The 22195-nt window shown below is 39.0% G+C and overlaps 1 protein-coding gene across 1 annotated transcript in view; it reads left to right on the forward strand.

Annotated features, from left to right (window-relative positions):
* The first annotated feature begins 4893 nt into the window (after nt 1–4893).
* LOC117539159 (LIM zinc-binding domain-containing Nebulette-like) overlaps nt 4894–22195 on the forward strand; it is an 82687-nt gene continuing 65385 nt past the window's right edge. The window contains exons 1-2 of the mRNA XM_034205183.1: nt 4894–5196; nt 7752–7846. Of these exons, the coding sequence (XP_034061074.1) occupies nt 5128–5196; nt 7752–7846 (164 nt within the window). The 5' untranslated portion in view covers nt 4894–5127. The remainder of the gene's footprint in view (nt 5197–7751; nt 7847–22195) is intronic.

Raw genomic sequence — 22195 nt, forward strand, 5'->3', positions numbered from 1 at the left:
TTCAAAATGTTACTCTGAATATGCAAAGATTTGAAGAAATACCCGAGTAAACTCCAAGTACCATAAGAATGTAAGTAGAGTTCTTAATGTACTGAGTTACTTCCACCAATATTAAACAGTATCATTTCATAAAAGATTATAAACAATATATATTAACACAACACAGGGTTTTCCTGCCCACCGAGCCTTACCTTAAGTATGTGAATAATAGTCCCTAGATAAATGCACTTCAAATAATCTTTTCTCCCAAATACATGTCTAATAATAAGTTTGAGGTATTTATGCTGTTAAATATGATGATCAGTTTATCTCAGACTTACCAGCGTGATGCAAACGAAGAAACCTATAAACTATAAAGAAATCAAATGTCAGTTGTTGGGTGAGTCAGTTCCTTTTTTGGGGGTTTATATTTTATCGAAGTTAGTTATTTTCCTATTTTGATCCTATAAAAGACAAACAAACAGAAAGCGGCAGCCTAATGCTGTAGGTTTTGTATATAGGGCATTTCCGTCCATGTTACACGAGTTATCTTAGAGTGCAATTCATTTGCGGCGGTTTCAAAGGTCATAGGATGTGAAACAAGGAGAACTGTTCATAAATCTAAATCAAACAGATGTATCATTGTGAAAGTCATTATTAAATAAATCAATATCTATGATAAAACTTCTTTTTTTTTTAATCAAAAGCATGATTTGTTTGTAGCATTTTGTAAACAAAAGCCAATAAGCTATTTAAACACAACACATAGACCTCTGAATTGGATATTACACATGCACAATTAACATCACACCAAGTTCTACGCAAGTTGATATGTTTAAATGATTATTTTCATTGTATTTTATTGCACATTTATGTGTTAACTTATGTTTCTATTTTATTTGATATTTTATTTTTTACGTTTGTTTACGACTCAGTTCGAGTTCAACCACCAGAGGCAGAGTTTTACTGTGACGACTATGACAACTACCACCCATCATTCCAGGTGACTCTGGAAACAAGGATGAAACATATTGAGCTGTTCTTGAGAAACATGGTTGATTCACACTATGTCTGGGAAAGACGAGTGTGTCTCTCCTCCTCTGGAGTGAAAAGGTCCTGTGAGCAGAGCTCTTTGAATCTCTGTCCTCATGAGAGGCTGCTGGACAGACGGAGTGGCTTCATTGAAAAGGTATCAAAACCTGTTATAGAAAGTCTGCTGGACAAACTGTTTGAGAAAAAGGCACTGACTGATTCTGAGAGGGAGACAGCTGAAGAGAAGCAAAACAGAAGAGACAAAGCTCGTTTTCTCATCGACACAGTGAGGAAAAAAGGTGCAGCTGCTAGTTTAGAGATGATCGAGTTTCTCTGTGGGGCTGACCCTTTCCTCTGTGAACATCTTGGGTTGATCTTAAACTAAACGAACAGCTGATGCATGCAGGTCATCCTGCCACAAAAGACAGTGTTTACTGTATAACATTTTTTAGAAATCTTTGACCAAGTATATGTAAAACATGAAGTTTTTACTGTCAACATTAATTGATATTCTTGCTGTTCAAATAAAATATTCAAACCCAGAGGATATGAGAGGACTTTGTTCTTCCAAATGTATCTGAGTGATTATTTTTTCTGATTAACTTCTTATTCTTATGACGCTTGTGCCTTTTATTCTTAACTGATCACCCTCCATATGTTTTGACCTTTAATCTTATTCGATTTTTACATCTTTAGAACTCATTTAAAAACTCCACAAATTAAATAAACAATAAGGATGCAATAGGTAACATTTCTGCTCTAAAGTAGCCTGCTTTTTCACTTTGTCAATAGTGTCTGTAACACTATGATTTTACAGTCAACCTTTGCTGAACAAAACTGTTAAGCTTGGTTTTAATTAAATATTTTAAAGGCACTTAATCTCTTTAAAGGGGGATCAATAAAGCCTTATTTTATTTTACCTTTACAATATATTACATTTGTCTCAAAACCTCTTTAATATACGTTGTCCCGTCATACGCCAGCAGGGGGGGGGTCATTTGCTAAATAATGGAGACGTAAAGTCCACGACTCCCAGTGAAACATGCAGGGAGGGTGCTGTTTAAAAATATTTCACAGACACAGAAGCTCAGTAAGAGGGGCTATAACAAAGAAAACTAAAATATTATTTTGAAAAAAATCTAAAAGTGAGGCAGGAGGAGTAGAGATATCACAAACTAGTGTTGAACTACTCTTGGAGTATAACGAATATATTTGATGTGATAACTGCTCAGTAGCGTGGCGTGGGGAAAAATGTAGGGGAAGCCCATTTTTTGGGTCGGGGGGCGGTCAATAACGTAACCAGATGAATGATTACAGCGCCCGGTATCATTTTACACACATTTGTATCACACAGATGCAGGACTTGCACACGCCTGTTATCTAACCGACAGGTCCGCACGCACTCTCCAGCTGAAACTCTCTTCTTATTAATTTAAGCATTTTACTTATTAATGTAGGCAGACAATCACACAATCTATGTGATTTTTGGATTTACCGTGCCTCTCAATTGCCCGTGACAGGTTGGCAAGGTCGATGAATCCTGAAGTTGCCCAAGGATTGTTCAGGGAGCACGAATCCTTGTCAAAAAGAAGACATGGCCAGCCAAATAGACGCTGAAGTTTAGCGCTTCCAGTTAGCCACTCTGTGCGGACATAATTGTCCTCATTGAACGTCCGATTCTCTCCCTTTTTCCTCTGTGTACACACAGCTCGAGTGCGGGCATTGGCCTGTCATCTGATTTAATTTTCAGTTGCTGCTGTAGCGGAAGTTTAGTAAAGTTATGTTTGATTAAGTACGCCAAATCTCCACCCTCCATAATGCTTCATTTGCTTGATAATTTCTAACGGCGGTGATGACAGTTACAGTATTAAAACTGATGTTGATGTGATTTGATTGGATGGCAGTGTCCAATCAAATCGCCAGCCGCCAGCCGCCCCTGAAGGGAAGCTAGAGGCGGCTGGCTTCCCTTGGCATGGCCCTGACCAATCACAGGTTGGTAGGGGCATCACGTGGGCCTCATCTGATTGGTCAATCCCTCCATTTTTTTTCACCAAAGGAAGCCAGATTCGGCTGGCCTCCTCTCGCAACAGAGAGTGCAATCTACTGTTTCACCATAACATCTAGAGGGGCGCTGTTTCACTCTTTGTAAAGTACTCAATGAGAATGGGGGAGAGACGGCCGGCAGCAACACACAGCAAAGGAGAATTATCGAAACAAAACAAAGTGTTTTTATTTATTTATTTAAATTATAACTACAATCCGAAAAAACAGGGGAAGCCTGGCTTCCCTTGGCCTCCGGGAGAAAACGCCACTGTAACTGCTCTGCCTGATGTCCATTGTGAGTGTGAGAGAGCAAGCTTTAATGTTCATCACAGATACATTGGTATTAGTGTATAATGAATGTTGGTCAGTTTGATTAAAGAAAGGCAATGAAGACAAGTCTATTTTGGTTGTGTCAAATGTCCTGCTCTTTTTATTAGCTATCCGATTGTTATCTTTAACTGTCAGATATGTTGTTTTAAGAAAAATACTCATTTGCAATAAAACATATTGATAATTAACAGGTTTACTATTGGCCAGGTGAGGCCATCAAGTTGATATTTGTTTTAATGTTAGAGTTTACATAAAGATTAAGGCTATAGCAGGCTACCCTGATAACAAATTGCTAGCACATTTGGCCGCTGTAAACTACATCTAATAGGGCCTCACATCCTGCCCTGCTCTAACTTTAGCGGTAAATCTAATATAACCGATTTACAAGCATCAGAAATGTTTTTAAATCTATTTGAAATTGTTTAACAAAGTTTTAAAAGGCTATTTCGTGTCCCCAAAGTTGTCAACTTTCTATGAGGGTCTTACCCCCGGCCTGCCAGGCCAACGTTAGTGTTGCTGGAGAAAAGGGCTGAGTAGCGGCAGTGGAAGGTACAAAACTTGGATTTAAACTGTGTTTTCACTTCGTGGAATACAACATAGGATTCTATAAAATATTAAAAAGAAAGGTTCGACCCTCCGCTGCATAACAGGAAAATAAATAAAATGTTTTTAGTTGTGGCTAGCCGCTAGGCTAATGGTTTCAGTCGGCTAAATTAAATAATCCTTGTTTAATGCTACATCTTTGTTAGCGGCTAAAGGTTAGAAGCTAATCTGTGATTGATGCTAAAATGTTTATCAAGCGGTTAACCCTTATAAACTAAAATGCTAGAGCATTTTTTATGAGAAATGAATGAAGTTAGCTAACTACATAAATATAGCTAGACACTTTTTTTGTTGCGATAACACCTTTTCATAGTTGGTAGAAATCAGTGATGGTTGGTTATTCATCTTTCAGTTAAATAATGTGAAAAAAAGAAATTTGATCTTTTATTGACCCTTCAGCTGTCAATGTAATCTTTAATACAACTTCAGCTATTAATAGATTATGTAATCATCTGCAGTACATTTTTTTGTCAACTATTTGATCAATCAAATAATCAATGAATCTGGAACTTCAATGTTTGAAAAATAATGCTTAATATATTGTTAATGGTTTACAGATTATAAAACAATTTGTGTATTATTTTTCTGTCAATCACCTATTTGATTTATCAAATAATTAAAGCTCTATTATTATTATTATTATTATTTATTTCATTTCATTACTATATTGAAACTGGAAGCGAAAAAATACATAAATGAATACATTATTTGAACAATGTGATTGTTGATCAACTATTTGATATTTCATCAAGCTAATAATGCAGCTCTTGTTGTATTAATTATTATTGTTGTTTTTGTATTTAGTTAATTTTACTTTAATTTTGAAGGGAATTTGAACCCACTTCCTGTTTTCTCCGCGCTAACTTCCGCTTGCTTGTTGCCGATGTACTCGCTCAGTCCCAGCCATAGGTCCCAGCGCAGCATCCAGCCTTCACACCGGACTCTGAGGCGCAGAGTGACGGAGCAAAGCAGCCGTTTCCCGGGTACATTTGCCAGTTTGTTCCGCTTGGTTTACTGTGACGCAGCTTGAAGAGTGGCTCCGTGCGGACAGTTGAGGCTATTTTTCTGGACAACATTAACTACATCTCTGTTATATTCAGTGGAATTTATCCTTTTTGGAGCACAGAGGAGGTGTGGAGGATGAACCCCCTGTGTGCCCGCTGCGGGAAGATCGTCTACCCGACGGAGAAAGTCAGCTGCCTGGACAAGGTGAGCACTTTTTGTCGATTAAGACAAAAAACATCCAGAAACATGAATGTGTATTCATTCTCAGTGGTGGAATAGAAGTATGTTTACTTAACTACTGTATTTATGTAACTTATTTGCATTTTCTACTACTTTATACTTGCCTAAATTTCAGGGGTAAATATTATGCTTTTTTAAAATTTTAGTATTGATCATAACTGTCAGCATTAGCTAATGCAGATTCCGATTAACTTAACTTAAATTCTGTATATTTATATTGTTTTTATAACGATAATACTTTTTTAATCCAATTGACAAGCGGTTATAATACATATACCTAGCAGCTACAACAAACTGATCATATCAATATATCAATAATGACAATTCAATAATGACATTCTGCATTATGAGTACTTTTACTTTTGCTACTTTTTATGCCAATACTTGTTTTACTTGTACAACAATTGAGTATTTTCAAGTGGTGTAATGTCATAAAGTACAATTATTGGTTCTTCAATTAAGTATTTGCACATTATGCTACCTTATACATTTACCCCACTACAGGCACATATTGTAATTCGCTACATTGAATTGACTGTAATAATTACTTTGCAGATTGAGGTTATTCATACCAAATGTAAACTAACTAATCCATTATGATATTATTAATATTATTCATTGTTATAGATTAAATTTCAATACTATCAATACTTTTACTCGAGTAAAGTAGAGCATACGAAGTCTTGGCGGAGTACAATATTCCAAGTTATTTATTTCAGTTATTTATTTATGGTAATATGATTTATAGGTTTACAAAGAAAACTTTCAAATAGTAGTATAAATCTAAGACAGGAAACAATAAAGAAATGCAGGTAGAGGACCCAAATAGAACATCATTTAATAATAAGTAGTCATAATAATGACATTATATCATAAATAGGTGCCATAATAGGTCAATTGTAGGACCGTCTTGTTAAACATGATTGTCTTTGTTTTTATGCCAGTATACAAAAGTAAGTGTTTTTTGTGTTTGCATGGAAACACCTCTGCAAAAGTCTGTTGCATAATGGTGATAAATTGTTAATTTATCCTCATGCATTCACCGTCTGTCCTATGAGGCATCCGATGACACACCAGCATGTAGGCAGCTCTGCACATCTTATTAGCTCACACCTTTCACAATAAAAGACTCCCATTACACAGAGCTGTAGCAAATACTGCATCATTTATTGTGTGAACAGAACATCTAATTTCATATCTTTCAAATCAGGAGGGTCCAAGACTGAATGGACCGTGTGCCTTGTCTTGTAAAGTTGTTAGACAAGAGAGAATAAGGAAATACCAAACAGTGTGAGAGGAGTGATTCAGGGTGGAGGAGGCTAGCAAAGAAACAATCAAGTACATGGAGAGTTCGTGGGCGGTACAAGGACAGAGCTTATTTTGCTTTGCAAGGACTTCAGAGTTTCTTAGTGTCTTACAAAAACATTTTATCTGTCTCTTTGCCAAACCAGGTGTCCCTATTTTTTATTGTCAATTTTCTTTTCAAGTGTTTTTTCTTCAAAAGTCACTGTGACCTCTGAAAAAACATTTTTGGCCATAACTCATGATTTCATATGCTAGTTATGACAATTCGACCCAGTCAAAGGAAAGAAAGATGACGTTTGCTACAGGCATGCAACTGGGAGGTGTTATTCTACTTTTCTAATTGAAATCTTTAAATGAGATCAATCACAGGATTGATGTAAAACTCAAAATGTATTACCTGTAATGGTTTGAATGCTAACGCAGGAGAGATGGAGGGTGATTTGAACTGGATATTAAAGGAGCAAATGTTTGGCAGTAGACTGACACACTTCACTGTCACAATTTAACCCAGCCTCCTACTGTATTTATATTTAAACTGCATCAACAGGAAGTGCAGTGCAGACAGTCCCGCCCATGCTGTTTGATTGACAGAAGAGACAAATCAGTACAGCTGGGAAGTTTATTTCCCGTCCTTAGAAACAAACAATTAGCTTAACATTGTCTCCAAAGCAGCGTTCAAATTGAACGTTTTTTCCCACTGATAGGCCAATTTGTCTTTGCTAATTAAATGTTGGATTCATGTTAGTGTCTAGTTTTCTCTTCCAAAACAAGACACATGAGCCAGAGATTTTAGGCGGAGGCTTTAAATAAACCCACTGGGTTTTCTGCCTCCTCCTGCACTGTATATCATTTGTTATCTGTTATATTTGTGTATTTTGAATAGCAAAACAGAGATAAAAATAAGATCAAGATGGTGTCTTGTGACTCCTGAAAAGAGATTCAGAGGTTACCTTCTGCACCCAAATACAAATACATGTATTTAAATGACCTAAATTCAATATATAGGTCATGTGACAACAACCGGACTTCATCTGCGGAGGACAGATGTGGTCGTTCGTTTTCAGGAACACTAAATATGCAGACCTTAACATGAGATTATTTTTGTCAAAAGCCTGAAACATGAGAGCGACTCTTAAGCTTAAAATGACTTGGCAAATATAATAATAATATTTGATCTGTGTGTGTGTGTGTGTGTGTGTGTGTGTTGTCTCCAGAACTGGCATAAAGGATGTTTCAGCTGCGAAGTTTGTAAGATGACGCTGAACATGAAGAACTACAAAGGCTACGACAAGAAACCCTACTGCAACGCGTGAGTCCTCATCTCCCATCCTTCTCTCTCTATATCTTTATAATAGATAATAATAATACATTTCATTTGAATGGTGCTCAATATCACCTTACATGATTTAAAATGAACCAATAAAACATACAAAAAACAACCACTAGTCAATAATAACACATACTATAGGCAGAGAAGCACCATTAACAAACATGAATGAAATCAACAGCTAAACAATGAGGCTAAATCTGTAAAAATTCCTTATGTGAAAAAAACAAGGAAACGTATGACAAAAATATACACAAAAGTAAGTACAATTAGAATATGACATTAAAATAAAAATATGTACAGTATATTCGATTATTCTGAAAATGTACTTATAGAATATCCGCTTTTCCACAAACACATATGATGACCTCATGATCATCTCTATACTGAACCACCAATTAGCTTACTGTTTGCTGTCTATACTGCAAAGTGTTATTATTGATATATGTATGATCTTCCACAGAGTATAAGCAGCATCCTGTGGCTGCACTGTGTTATTATCTGCCTCTGTGCCCTGCATATCTGCGTGTTGCTCCTTTCATGTTTTTATAGCAGCCATGGTTTTGGTGGCTGGAGGTTTTTCTTCGTGGTTTTGGTTTTGAGCCCGGCCCTGAGTCTGTGAGTTGTTTCTCTCGTCACTGTTAACCTGCTCGGCTTGTTATTATCTCTATAACGTATACATTGCAACAACATTTATTGCACAGCCTTTACACACACCAGAGAGATTATACACCTCAGAGGAGCCATGTTTGATGCATTTGCTGGGAAATTTTAGCTTGTGTTAAAAACTCTGTGCTGGAGACTTCTCAGATTCGGAAGGCTTTGACCTTTTGACTTTTTGTCGCTTGTCATCTTGATGATAATTAAACCATTATACAGTTACAATCATGCGTTCAAACTATTTGTTACATGACTTTATTGAATACTGGAATCTGATTGGTCGTTTAGGACATTTGAGAGGTTGTTAATACTCGATAACACACCGCTGCTAAGCATAATAATGACCGTGGCTAAGGAGGATCAAGGGAGAGAATAAGAAAGAGGACAGAGCGTAGGACGTCAGAGAAATCAACAGAAGAAGGCAGACAGGAAGTAAAAACGATTAAAATGGGAATACAACTATATCAAGAATAAGAACAAAGGACTAAAAGGTGACTTTAAACCTAAGTATGGCTAAGTCTTAAACATTACAATGATTGTCAAAATGAACTCTGTGACTGTTTAAGGCAGCAGAAATTTAGAAAGATAATACATTTGTTATTTCTTACGGTTGTGTGACAGCCAAGAGGAGTACAAGCACACTTTGTCCAGCTCACCCTTCTGTCACACACTCACACCAGCATTGACTCGACAAACACACACTCACACAGGTACACACACTCACAACAGTGGATTTAATGGCAGAGGGGTTACGGCGACCTTTGACCCTGTGAGGTTAAAGAGGCTTTTCCTCTCGGCTGGTGAAACACAGCGGCTTTGTTTCCTTTTCTGTTGAAACATTTTGGACAAGGTGCGTGTTTGAATTCACACTCACAAAATGTCCCAGGACTTTACTCTGTTGGTAAATAAGGATGTTTGCTGGTTATTTAAAAGCATCTTAAATCTGTTCAACTACACTAGCTGAGTTTTTCGGCAAAGATTCATGCAAAATGGGCGCTTTATTCTCATGTTTTCTTTTTCCTACTTTTTATTTATTGAACCTACATGTACTTTGTCCAAAAAAATAAAAAAATGTTTCATACGTTATAAGAAAAGAAAATCTGTAAGAATTCTTAAATTGGAAAAGAATAATTAAACTTAAGAATAAATAAATAACAGTCATATTAAGGGGAGATAGATTACATTACATTACAGTTTACTTGTTAGACGCTTTTATCCAAAGCGACTTACATACTCAATACTGTGGACAATCCCCACAGGAGCAATTTGGGGTGAAGTGACATGCTGACTGCAGTGGGGTTTGAACCTGTGCTCCCCTGATCCGAACACCTACGCACTAGTCCACTGCGCCATTTTAATAAGTGCAATTAGAAGTATTACAATGAAATTATTAGGACATCTTTTGGTCCCCTTATTATATTACTGTATTTTTTATTATTCTTTTAAATTATTATTATAGTATTTCAATCTCGTGTTTATTAGAGATGTGCTCATTCAGTCATTCAGCATTGTTAAAGACATTTTTATTTAATTTGTTTATTTTAGATATCTCTTAATTTAAGATCCATGATTAGAATAAACACCCCTGAATATACTTAAAAATAAGGCACATTAACAGAAAAATAATTGACAGGAATCTTGATAACCAATGGTTGTTAGATACATTTTTAATGCAAAAAGATCAGAAAGTGTTTTTTTCAGCCTCTCAAATATGGAAATGTTCAGTATGGTTTTCACTGACAGACCAAACAGACATGTTATAGTACAAAAGATAAATTCATTACCTAGAAAATAATAAGCGCATTTATCTATAATGTAGCTGCAAAACTAGACCAATATATGCTTGTCTAAAAAAGCTCCAAATGCAATATTTTATTTTCTGCAGCCTGTAAATGAACGACCACTCATGTTGTATAATCTCCTCCTCACTATGACAACAGGCCTCTCATCCCACCTTTAAAAAAAGTACGGCATGTGTGCAGCATCCTTTGTCTATTGGAGAGTGTATTGGTCTTTAGAGTGCAGGATGAAAGTGTGTGTGCAGCGGTGGTTCCCAGAGATTGCAGTGTATTATGGTTCGGATCATTAGGTATTACATATGAGAAAAGTGAGCCCTTTAGTTCTGAATTCAGTAAAACCTGTTTATGCTGCTAAATTGATCTTGAAAAAAGTCAAAATTACTACTTAACTCATTACTAAATCCATCTCTCATCTCCATCTAGTTACACATTGTAAGTGGTAAAATATAAATAACAAGGCTGCTAAATGTAAACCTGTATCTTATAAACAGTAATACGTACTACCATATGGTAAAACCTGTAACATGATGCCAATATATATCGCTCATTTTGTTGGTTATCTGGTTACGGTAAACACTCTTTGCACTACAGTTAATCAGAAATAAGAAACTGTTGATTAAATTAGAAACATTAGGAGTTTCTGAACTTTGGCTATAGAGAGCCGAAGTCCCTCCCTTTCCGGTGGAACTCCATGGGACCTTATATATATATATACAGTTGCAAGAAAAAGTATGTGAACCCTTTGGAATTACCTGGATTTCGGAGGAAATGGTCGGAGGAAGCCACTGCTGTTCAGAAAAAACATTGCTGCACGTTTGAAGTTTGCAAAAGAGCACCTGGATGTTCCACAGCACTACTGGCAACATATTCTGTGGACAGATGAAACCAAAGTTGAGTTGTTTGGAAGGGACACACAACACTATGTGTGGAGAAAAAAAGGCACAGCACACCAACATCAAAACCTCATCCCAACTGTGAAGTATGGTGGAGGGAGCATCATGGTTTGGGGCTGCTTTGCTGCCTCAGGGCCTGGACAGATTGCCATCATTGACGGAAAAATGAATTCTCAAGTTTATCAAGACATTTTGCTGACATTGCTGACATTTAGCTGACATTGTCCACCAATTGAAGCTCAACAGAAGATGGGTAATGCAACAGGACAACGACCCAAAGCACAGAAGTAAATCAACAACAGAATGGCTTCAACAGAAGAAAATACGCCTTCTGGAGTGGCCCAGTCAGAGTCCTGACCTCAACCCAATTGAGATGCTGTGGCATGACCTCAAGAGAGCGATTCACACCAGACATCCCAAGAATATTGCTGAACTGAAACAGTTTTGTAAAGAGGAATGGTCCAAAATTCCTCCTGACCGTTGTGCAGGTCTGATATGCAACTATAGGAAATGTTTGGTTGAGGTTATTGCTGCTAAAGGAGGGTCAACCAGTTATTAAATCCTATTTTTTTTAGTTTTGACTTGCAAAATTATCTTTGAAATTGACAAACATTACATGTGTAATTCATGGCACAATTCAAACGGGATCGAAAGATAATCATTCTCTCGCCATTGACTTCAATACACAATTTTTCCTAAATAAGGTCCATGGAGTTCCACCGGAAAGGGAGGGACTTCGGCTCTCTATAAGGCAGCATAAAAAGAGAACACAGGTGCATTGAATCATGGGGATTGTAGTTTTCATTCTGCATGTGGCAGCAGCAAAAACAGTTTTATGCTTTACAGCAGAAACAAATCCAAAGTAGATTATTAGTAGTAGTAGTTTCTATCTCCCTTATATTGTAGATAAAAGCTGAAGAAGTTATCGTGAGGTTTTTCCTTTATTATTCATTAATGAGTTATTTGTGGTCAACATTGGTCACTGCTTCACACACTGCAGTTAATGGCTTTTCCCACACTACGTCAGAGTGTGTTATCTGAAGAATGTCACAGCAGCTCAATAAGGACCTGTAGGGTTTTCATTCCACTTAACACACGTCTGTTTTAAAAACACAACATATGTCTCCAATTATGTATTATATATATAATTGGATGTTGTGCAATTCTTTTTTATAACGTAATACTATTATTGTTGTACAGAAAATATCAATTTCCATTTGTTATGTAAAAATAAAAACAATAGCTGGTTTCAGTCGCATCAAATAAAACAAATCCATCATTTGGTAAAATAAATTGACGCGAAAATATCCCCATTCTTTTTAAATAAACAACCTCTATCTTTTCAATGAACTCCAAGCGCACCATTTATATATGCTCAAAAGTTGCATTCCATATATCGGGAATACTTTTATTCATATTTAATTCATAGTGGGCTTTATTCATTAATTGTGTAATTTAATGGAGTAAAAATCCATTCATTTGTTATAGAAACAGAATTCGCACAAAGTTCCCATCAGTTTTCTCCATTGAAAATTGAGTTTCCCTTTGTTGATCCTTTTCTTCTAGAAATTACAAAAAAACATTAAAACAAATGTATTTAATGGGAAAATGCAAAACTACAAGTCAGATTCCTGAATCTCTGTGTATTAAATGTATTTCAATCATGAGAGACGTGATGTATGAAATACATGTTTAATACCGGACACGTGGTATAGACAATTATGATGACAGATTACAACAATGAATCAACTGATGTTTGGAGATTAGGCCCCGGTTTGTAGGATAATCATTCGGGAGGGGAAAACCGCTCCGATGAACCCCCCGGGGTCTAGATACTGGTGGTGGTGATAATGGTTCGGTCTGGTCTGGAGGAAGAAGGATTAGCTTGGCCCTGAATTAGGAGACAGGAGGCGAAGGGGTGGAGGCGGGTTGTGCGTTGACACCTGAAATGACAACTGACAGAGAGGGAAGAGCAGATTTAAAGGGTTTAGCAGGTGCAATGATTGCTAGCTGGGGAGTACCGCCCCTGATTACTTAATGGGAGAGGAGCTTGCAGTGACGTGTAACACCAGGGGTATGGTCTTCCTTCTTGAACTTCCGCTAAGCTTCATTTCCGTACTGTACACTGCTTCCTGTCTGTAAAGTCAGAGCATCGTTTGTGTTTTCGTTGCTCAAACATCCTGCAGGGATTCTTTCTCCTCAGTGAGAGTTTAGCACCTCTGTGTTACATGCAGCGCTGCGTGCACAAAATTAAAGAGAGTCCGTGCACGGCTCCCTCTGTCGCTCTCTGCTCTTTACTGTGATATTTCTGCTGTGTGTGCTTTGTTTTTCTTGGCTCTTTGTGTCATGTGTCCATTGTTAAGCTGTGGCTGTAGCAACAACAATAACACGCACAGCTTTCTATTTATTTCTTCTGTAGCTGCTTGGATTGTTAAACATCAGACAAAGGTAGTAGAGCCTGCACTTCCTGGTCTTGTTGTAGCTGCTGCTAAATTCTATTCATTTGAACTAGTGGACTGAGTTGAGGGGACATTTTGAATTAAGGAAGCTTGTTGGATTAGCAGCGGCATGTTTCGGGTCTCAGTTTATTTCACTGCAATAATGCTATTATGTTTAAACTGCATCGACTACTGAGAATGAACAAGGAGTTCTAATTGTTTCTTAGGAATATTAGGGAAATGTCTCAAAACTTGAGTACACCCCGAGTACATTTGTACCAGGCATGTTGAGCTTGGATTATTATATTTAAAAGCATGTATTTTGCAGTGTGGTAAGACTGATAGTGCCAGCCTTTAGTTAATACTGCATGACAATAGAATCACTCTCTACATGCTTTACCAACACAACATCCACAGCTTACTTCTACATGTTTCTGTGCAGAGGGAACTTAAAAGTGTTAGAGATTTCTTGACCGTTGTCCCGTGCTTCTTAAGATCCTCCCTGCAGCTCAAAAAGTGTGCTAAAGGATTACAGAAGCACATGAGACTCAACACTATAACTCATGGACTTTAAAGGTCCCATGTCATGCTTTTTCGGTTATTACCCGTCCCCTTGTGTGCTATGTAGCTTTTTCTGCATGTAAACGTTCTGAAAAGTCACAAACCCTCAAAGTACACCCTGTAGCGAGTACAACTCTAACACAGAAAATACCTGTCTATGCTGCCCCAGAACGCCTCGTTGGAGATTTCTCTTTGTCCATTGTTTACTTCCTGAGTATGGTGACGTAACCATGCTTAGGTCCAAATGGACCAATCCGTGGAGCTCCTCACACACACTCACTCAGCCTTATCTTTTCTCAGCCGCAGCTCCGTGGATCTCCACTCACAGTTCGCCACACACTCACGTGTGTGCTCAGGCTAAGTTCCGCGGTGTCTCGCAGACCCCACGCAGCAACCGGGAAACGACACCAGTAATACAGCTCACACTGTCCGCTCCTCGAGCCTCAAAGGGCGGAGCAGCGAGCCCGCAACGTCCCGCCAACACGGCACCCAGACCCCACGCAGCATTCTCATCTGTTTGTCATTACTGGGGTCATTTTCTGGTTGCTAACAAACGTCATTAGGCGCATTCACACCGCAGTACTTTTCCCACAAAGGTTCATGAGAACTTAGTTCATGAGAACTCTTTAGGTAAATGAAGCCGCTGACGTCACTTCTTCTTCTTCTGATTTGGGTTTACTGGCAGGCCGCAAACCACTTCACGGCGTATACTTTCCGCCCAAAGTCCCCGGCCGGAAGTCCCCGGAGTTGGGGACTGGCTTCAATCAAGCCCCCAGGAAGTGCGCCGGAGTCTGATGAGAATATTCGTAGTGGCCAAACGGCGGTACTACACTTCCGTTTGATTGCTGGGCCCGGAAACACTTTTTCCCATTGACTTACATGGGGAAAGAGTGGTCTGTTTTTTTAAACTAAATAAACAACCCAGTATGAACACTTGTATAGCCCTTATTAAAAACATTCGTTCCTCAAGTTGTAAAAATGTGCTAATAACGTTATTCTGAGAGTTATTTCCCTCGGCATTATGAACGCGCATCTAACCCACGGGACCGCGCCGCCTGGCACGTTCATGTTACGTGTTCAGTACTACATGAGTTTCTCTTTACCCATGGATGCACAATAACAACGGACCATATCGCCTTACTGCCAGCCCACGGAGCTGTAATAATGGATATATTGCACATGTTTGCTGTAATTCATCATTTGTAAAATATTATACTACATGGGCTGTATGATGTAAATCTTGTACCGTAAATGTTGTATTAAATAAAGTTAATATTACCGACGTAGATTAACGTTCCTGTAGCTTCTTATTGCACTTGCAATTGTTTTAGTTACTTGTGGGCTACTTAACATGAATAATCACAGTTACTATCCTTTTACTCAATCACATTTCAAAAAGAAATAGGCTATTGTTATTTTAACTCCACCACAGTAATCCATCACCAGCTTTACTTTTTAGATAAAGTTTTAACTCACAATTGATCATAACAGGCTTCAACATATACATTTTTATATATTACCAAGTGGTTTCATGTACAACCCACACAAGTATCATGCTAAATGAAGCTCTGTTGCTTGGATATCACTAGATCCTGATGTCAGCGTAATATAAAAGTACATAACGATTGATGTGTAACTTAGCATAATTTACTAGCTAGCTGCTAACTGCCGCCTCGTTAATATAAATCCAGTACCATGCTGTCATGAACGCGCGGTGCTGTTACGTGTACGCAAATTCACGTGCTTAATGTGGACGAGCCTTTTGGACGGCGTGGTTAAAGTTGCGCATGCTCGATGAGTGCACATACGGGTACTTCTCAGGCATGCCGGGTAATCTGTGACGTTTCGCTCTCTCAAAAGTTGGGCCATTTTGTCATCATGCGCCATTGAGCAACTCTCATAGGAATGAATGAGGCCCCGCCTCCCATGCTGTATCCAGTTCTTATTATACATCCATGGCTTCAATAGAAGCTGCTAAGCCTTCCGAGCAGTGTTGCCAACTTGGCGATTTTCTCGTTAAATGTGGCGGCTTTCCAAACCCTCCGGCTACTTATTTGTGTCAAAAGCGACTAACGACTAATCTAACGATTTATAATGGTGTTATTAGGGACTTTTCTGGTGTTTGGAGACTCACGTATTGTTCTGCAGTTAACGCCGTGAGCCCCGCCTCCCTCCCATAGTACTCACAGGCGCTCAGACTGACAGTTGCCTGGCCGCAGCAGAGCTGCTGCTGCAGTCAGAGCAGAGGAGACAACCACACTCCCCCGCGTCGAGACTGCAAATGAATTGCGCATGCGCCAACTGCCAAGCCGTCCTGGGTTTGAGCGGGATTTAAATGTAAAATGTAAATGTTTCTTCACTCACTTTCACACTATAATACAGTTATGTTCTGCTTAAGACGGGGAAGCAACAAAGTAATTTTACCTTGCAGAATAGAGACATTTCTGATCTACTGTCGTCTGGATTTAACTCCGGTGGTTTCAAGTTTTGATCCTTGAAGGGTTGGGAACGTTTTTTGTACTCCCCTCTACCATGCTCTCTCCTACAGCCGCCATTACATGATATGCAAATTAGGCGATGACGTCATTTAGCGACTTCTGGCGACTTTTCGGACAGCCAATAACTACTTTCCTTACTATGGAGTTGGCAAAACTGCTTCCGAGTAAATCGCCAGAACTGCGACACCTCCTCATCTCCACCGCTCCCATGTTTTATTTTGTGTTGCCATAAGTTAGTCTCTCTGCGTTTCTGCGCTGGGCTAATGCTAATGCTAATAATGCTAATGCGAGGATAATAAAATGGCGGCTTCACAAAACTTTTTGTGAGTTTTACGGGGCTTGGTTTGCCGCAGGAGGGACAGGAGCTCAAACAAGCCGTGTAGGACAAAGAGTGAATACACATACTATACAGAGATGCTGTATGAGAAAACCAATGTGATTTTGGAACATTGAATAATATAAATCTATTCTAGTAGACCTCAACAATGGAATTATGATCAGTAGAAATGGCCATGTCATGGGACCTTTTAATAAAGGACTAATTCAAACAGGAAACAAATTGTTTACATTGATATTCTGGAGTGAGAATGATAATCAGGCGTTATTTCACACATAGACATTTATAAAAACAGCTTCATAATGAACCTGCGACCTTCAGCACTCACTGGATCGGTTCGCAACCGAGTGTGAAGCGGCTGGGATGAGGATCAGCATCTCCAAATCTGAGGCCATGGTTCTCAGCAGGAAACCGATGGACTGTCCACTTCAAGTAGAGAATGAGTCCTTACCCCAAGTGAAGGAGTTCAAGTATCTCGGGGTCTTGTTCTCGAGTGAGGGAACAATGGAGCGTGAGATGGGCCGGAGAATCGGAGCAGCGGGAGCGGTACTGCAGTCGCTTTACCGCACCGTTGTGACGAAAAGGGAGCTGAGCCAGAAGGCAAAGCTCTCTGTTTATTGGGCCATTTTCGTTCCTACCCTCACCTATGGTCATGAAGGATGGGTCATGACCGAAAGAACGAGATCGCGGATACAAGCGGCCGAGATGGGTTTTCTCCGCAGGGTGGCTGGTGTCTCCCTTAGGGATAAGGTGAGAAGTTCGGTCATCAGGGAGGAACTCGGAGTTGAGCCGCTCCTCCTTCGCGTCGAAAGGAGCCAGTTGAGGTGGTTCGGGCACCTAGTTAGGATGCCACCTGGGCTCCTCCCTAGGGAGGTGTTCCAGGCACGTCCAGCTGGGAAGAGACCAAGGGGTAGACCTAGGACCAGGTGGAGGGATTATATCTCTTCGCTGGCCTGGGAGCGCCTTGGGATCCCCCAGTCAGAGCTGGTTGATGTCGCCAGGGAAAATAAAGTTTGGGGCTCTCTGCTGGAACTGCTACCCCCGCGACCCGACCACGGATAAGCGGGAGAAGATGGATGGATGGATGGATGGCTTCATAATGAGAAAAACCCACAGAAATCCCCATCCCAAAAATAGAAAAAGGGGGAAAAAAGAAAAATATCTATTTACTTTTAAATGTAAAATCAGAGACCTTATAATTTTGCAGTGGCCTCTTATCTTCTTAAGAGCTGTAAATAAATATCCATGTATTTCTATGGCAGTTGGTCATGGGATGGTTTTAATCTGTAGTGTGTGACTGCCCTCTGAACTACAATACCTTATGACCTCCATCAACTCCATTCACTGATTTATTAACAGTTCACTGCTTAAACAAATCTCCTCTGAGCATTTCTCCTTCTTTTTTTAAGTTGTTAAAGTGTCAAAACTCACACAAAATGACTTTATTATTGTTCATATCTTTAGCAAGGTGTTATATGGATGTACTATATTTGTATGACAGGTGTTAAACTCAGTTACAGTGCTATAAAAAACGTAATTAAGTAGTTACTCCAAATTAGAACAAACTATTTATCTATGAATTGATTAGTCAGTTGACAGAAACATAATGGGCTAATTATTGATATTTATTTTATTATTTTTTCATGCAAAATCATAGACATTTTAGAGGTTTAAAAAAAAACATTTTTCCTGATTAATTATAAACAGTTGATCTTGAATGTAGATTACTTGGATTCATTCTCCAAATACTACTCAAGTTTTTTTTAATATTTGTAATATGTTGTAATAGTTCCACTGTGCATTCCAAGAACTGCCACAGATCAGAAGCCCTGTTAACGTCGGTGATGGGAGGCTTTAAAACAAAAACTGAATATATTTAATTAAAAGAAATGCAATATATGGTGGACTCGTGCGACCTGATAAAATGTACTCAATATTTATTCCAAATGCACCATTACATTTCTGCATGAAAATTACTTTAGGTAAAGTATGAAGGCCTTTCCTAATGTTTTATTTGCCCAAAAATGTGGGAAATGTTCCTAATCGTACCAGATAATCTCAAACAATAGCAACAAGATTATGAAATCACTGCATACCCCCCTTGGCATTTTGTATGACAAACTTGTGACTTAAATGTACAAAAACAACAAAAACTGTAGAGAAATCACAGCAAGACATCTTTATTTCCTATCATTTACATGTCAGTAGATATATGTACAAGATAGTGCAGAGTAATGAATATTTCCCTTTTTGAATGTGCTTTTGCTAAAATATTAAATAAGCAGCAGCGATCAGCAGAGCAGAAACAGCAGATGAGTGCATTCATAGAAGTTTCCCTTCGTGCTCATTAGTATTAATCAAAGCTGATTATGTAACGCTGCACCCAGCTGCTCGTAGGAACAGGAAGACACAAACAAAATATTATTCTGTGTGGAAATGGAAATGGTAACAAGATTCCACATGTAGTGCGAGTGTTAATAGGCATCAGATTGTTGTGATAAAGAGTGTGTGGTTATGTAACGCTGCTGCCCACATAACCCAGATCACTGCGCCCCCTTTGTGCCTCAGAAAGATTTCAGTAGATCCTGCAGCAGCTGTATCATCTCATACTCTGAGGTGGAAGAAAAGCATCTCTTCTTTCAGTGTGAAAGCAGCCATCAGTCACAGAGGGAACACCTTTACATTCAACCAGTGCATCCTCTTCTGGATGCTGCTTCCTGGGCTTTGAAGTGAGCCTCCGCACACATTAACGACGCTACAGTCGGCAAATCAGGAGGGCACAAGCTCCCATGAAAATAATATGGCCTCAATAAAGTTGAAGCTTCGGAAGAGGGTCCAAGTTCCGACACTCAATAATAATATAATAACGAGGAGCGTTTATTTTGACTGATATTGCAATTGCAAGATAATTCATGATATAAAAGGGATTGATTATGTTTCCATCATTGAAGAATATATTAAAGAGAGATTGTGTTGGATCTGTACCGAACACAAGTCTGTATGATACTGGAACTTCTCTGCAGCTCCTCAATACTTTGTTCAGATATTCTCACATATTTAATCTTTAACAAATATTGCGCTTCCTGATATTTAAATATTCCACTATATATTGTGATTTTACTTTTACTTGAGCAGCCCTAGGCAACACACATGGAAACGTCTTATTTAGAGTGCGACACTCTTTTTTGGCAACTTTGGGCCCCTGTACCGTAATGGAACTAATAAACAATTAGTTTAACACACACAAGCAAAACACACACATCCTTATTTCATTGTCCATGTACCAGTAGATGCTGTATGTAATGTATACACAGACAGGAACACAAGCAGGATGCTAAGCCTACTCCTGTGGATGTATTGATGACCCCAAATAAATAACAATCAGTTTAGATGCCCACTGTATTCAGAATATTTTCACATCTTTTAAACTCTAATGGAGTCAGTGCTTCGCCCCTTTATTGGTAGAGACATCTTTTGTAAACATTTTTGTAGCTGTACCAGAGAATATTAAAACAGTTATGTTACTTCATTGTTCTCCATGAAGTTAGCCGAAAGTGGTGTAATGTGGCCTGTGCCAATTATGTGGAGTGTGCAGGACTCCCTTTTAAAAACAGCCTTTTTAAATGCTACATTGCTTGTCAGCCACCAGTGTGGTTATTTAGATTTGGAATTCGGCCATATGCACTCAGCTAGGGCTGCACGATTTGGGGAAATAATCTAATTGCGATTTTTCTGACAGATATTGCGATTCGATTTGCGATATTTGTTTTTAAGCGACCCAACGGAAGTTTATTGTAAAATGCGGCCATATCTCCGGCTAGGAAGGTCGTATCAACGTGCTCCCGTCTCTAGCAGCCCGAGCTACGAGTGAAAGAACTAAACTTACATGAAACTTCCGTTGGGTTGCTTTAAAGTCAAGCTTCAGTTAAAGATTCACCCTGTAATAGATATAAAACATGTGATGGAGCATCACTAACCTGACTCAGATGCTTTGTTTCACCAAACCATCTAGGAAAGCTCCATTGGAAGCCATTTGGAAAAGTATTTCAAAAATACTTGGCAGGTGATTGGATCAATCTGTCTATCACCTACTATCATGGGCCACTTCTGATTGGTTAACAATGACTGGTACATGTGGAGCACAGCACTTCTGATTGGTGTGGATGACTGACACACAAGAAGAAAAGTCGCAGGCTTTGCGATTTGATAATCGTTCAGCCCTACCCTAGTGTTCCTGATCATGTTTTTGGAAGAAGAAAAACACTGCAGTTAATGGCAGACCAGATTTATAAAGTGCAGCTCATGTAAGTCAGTGTGAAGAGTGGTTCTTTCTTCAGTGTTACATTTGGGAACATCATTATTTATTGAGCCTCAGCAGAGGAGTCACATCTTACACAAAACAAAGAGAAAGAGAGCAACGGAAAGGAGACTTGGAATCAGAAACAAAGATGGTGAGAGCAGCACATTGAGAGTGAAAGATACGAGGGGAAACTTATGTAAGACTCCCAAAGAACTGCCATGGTTTCCTGCCGTGAATCTGCAGAAAAGGAGACGAGGAGGGAGGGAGAAGCACAGTTTTAACAAAAGAGAATACATAGGGAAGGATTTGAGAGCAACGAGAGGACAGAGGGAGGAGAGGTGTCACTATTGAGTGTTTTCTGCATGAATGAGTACAGAGAAACACAAAGGACACAGAGGACAGAGGACAGATCATAGTGTTGTTGTTTTCTCATCATGATGTTGGAGTGAAATCAGGAGGAGGAACTAGAGTTTCTTTCTATTGGTCTGTTTGCTTGTTTTTATTCACTTATTCAGACTCTCTTCCTCTTTAACTTTCCTCTGTTTCCACTTTTTTATCTTAACTTTTCTCTCCTCACCTCCTTCCTCACTTTCTCATCTCCTTTAAAGGTGGGGTAGGTAAGTTTCAGAAACCGGCTCGAGTGCACTAAAATTTGAAAGTACACAGCCGAAAATAATCCGCCCCTTCCTTCAGACTTCCTTACAGAGCACCTCCTCCAACACACATGAACGCACACATGACGTCTGCAGACTGGTGAAAGTGGCCGCCTGGCGAGTCGTTGAAGTACTGCTGCAATGCACGCCCAATGACGGCACGCTCAATGAGGGCACGAGATACATTTGTGC

Source organism: Gymnodraco acuticeps, unplaced genomic scaffold (assembly GCF_902827175.1).
Source record: "Gymnodraco acuticeps unplaced genomic scaffold, fGymAcu1.1, whole genome shotgun sequence".
Lineage (NCBI taxonomy): Eukaryota > Metazoa > Chordata > Actinopteri > Perciformes > Bathydraconidae > Gymnodraco > Gymnodraco acuticeps.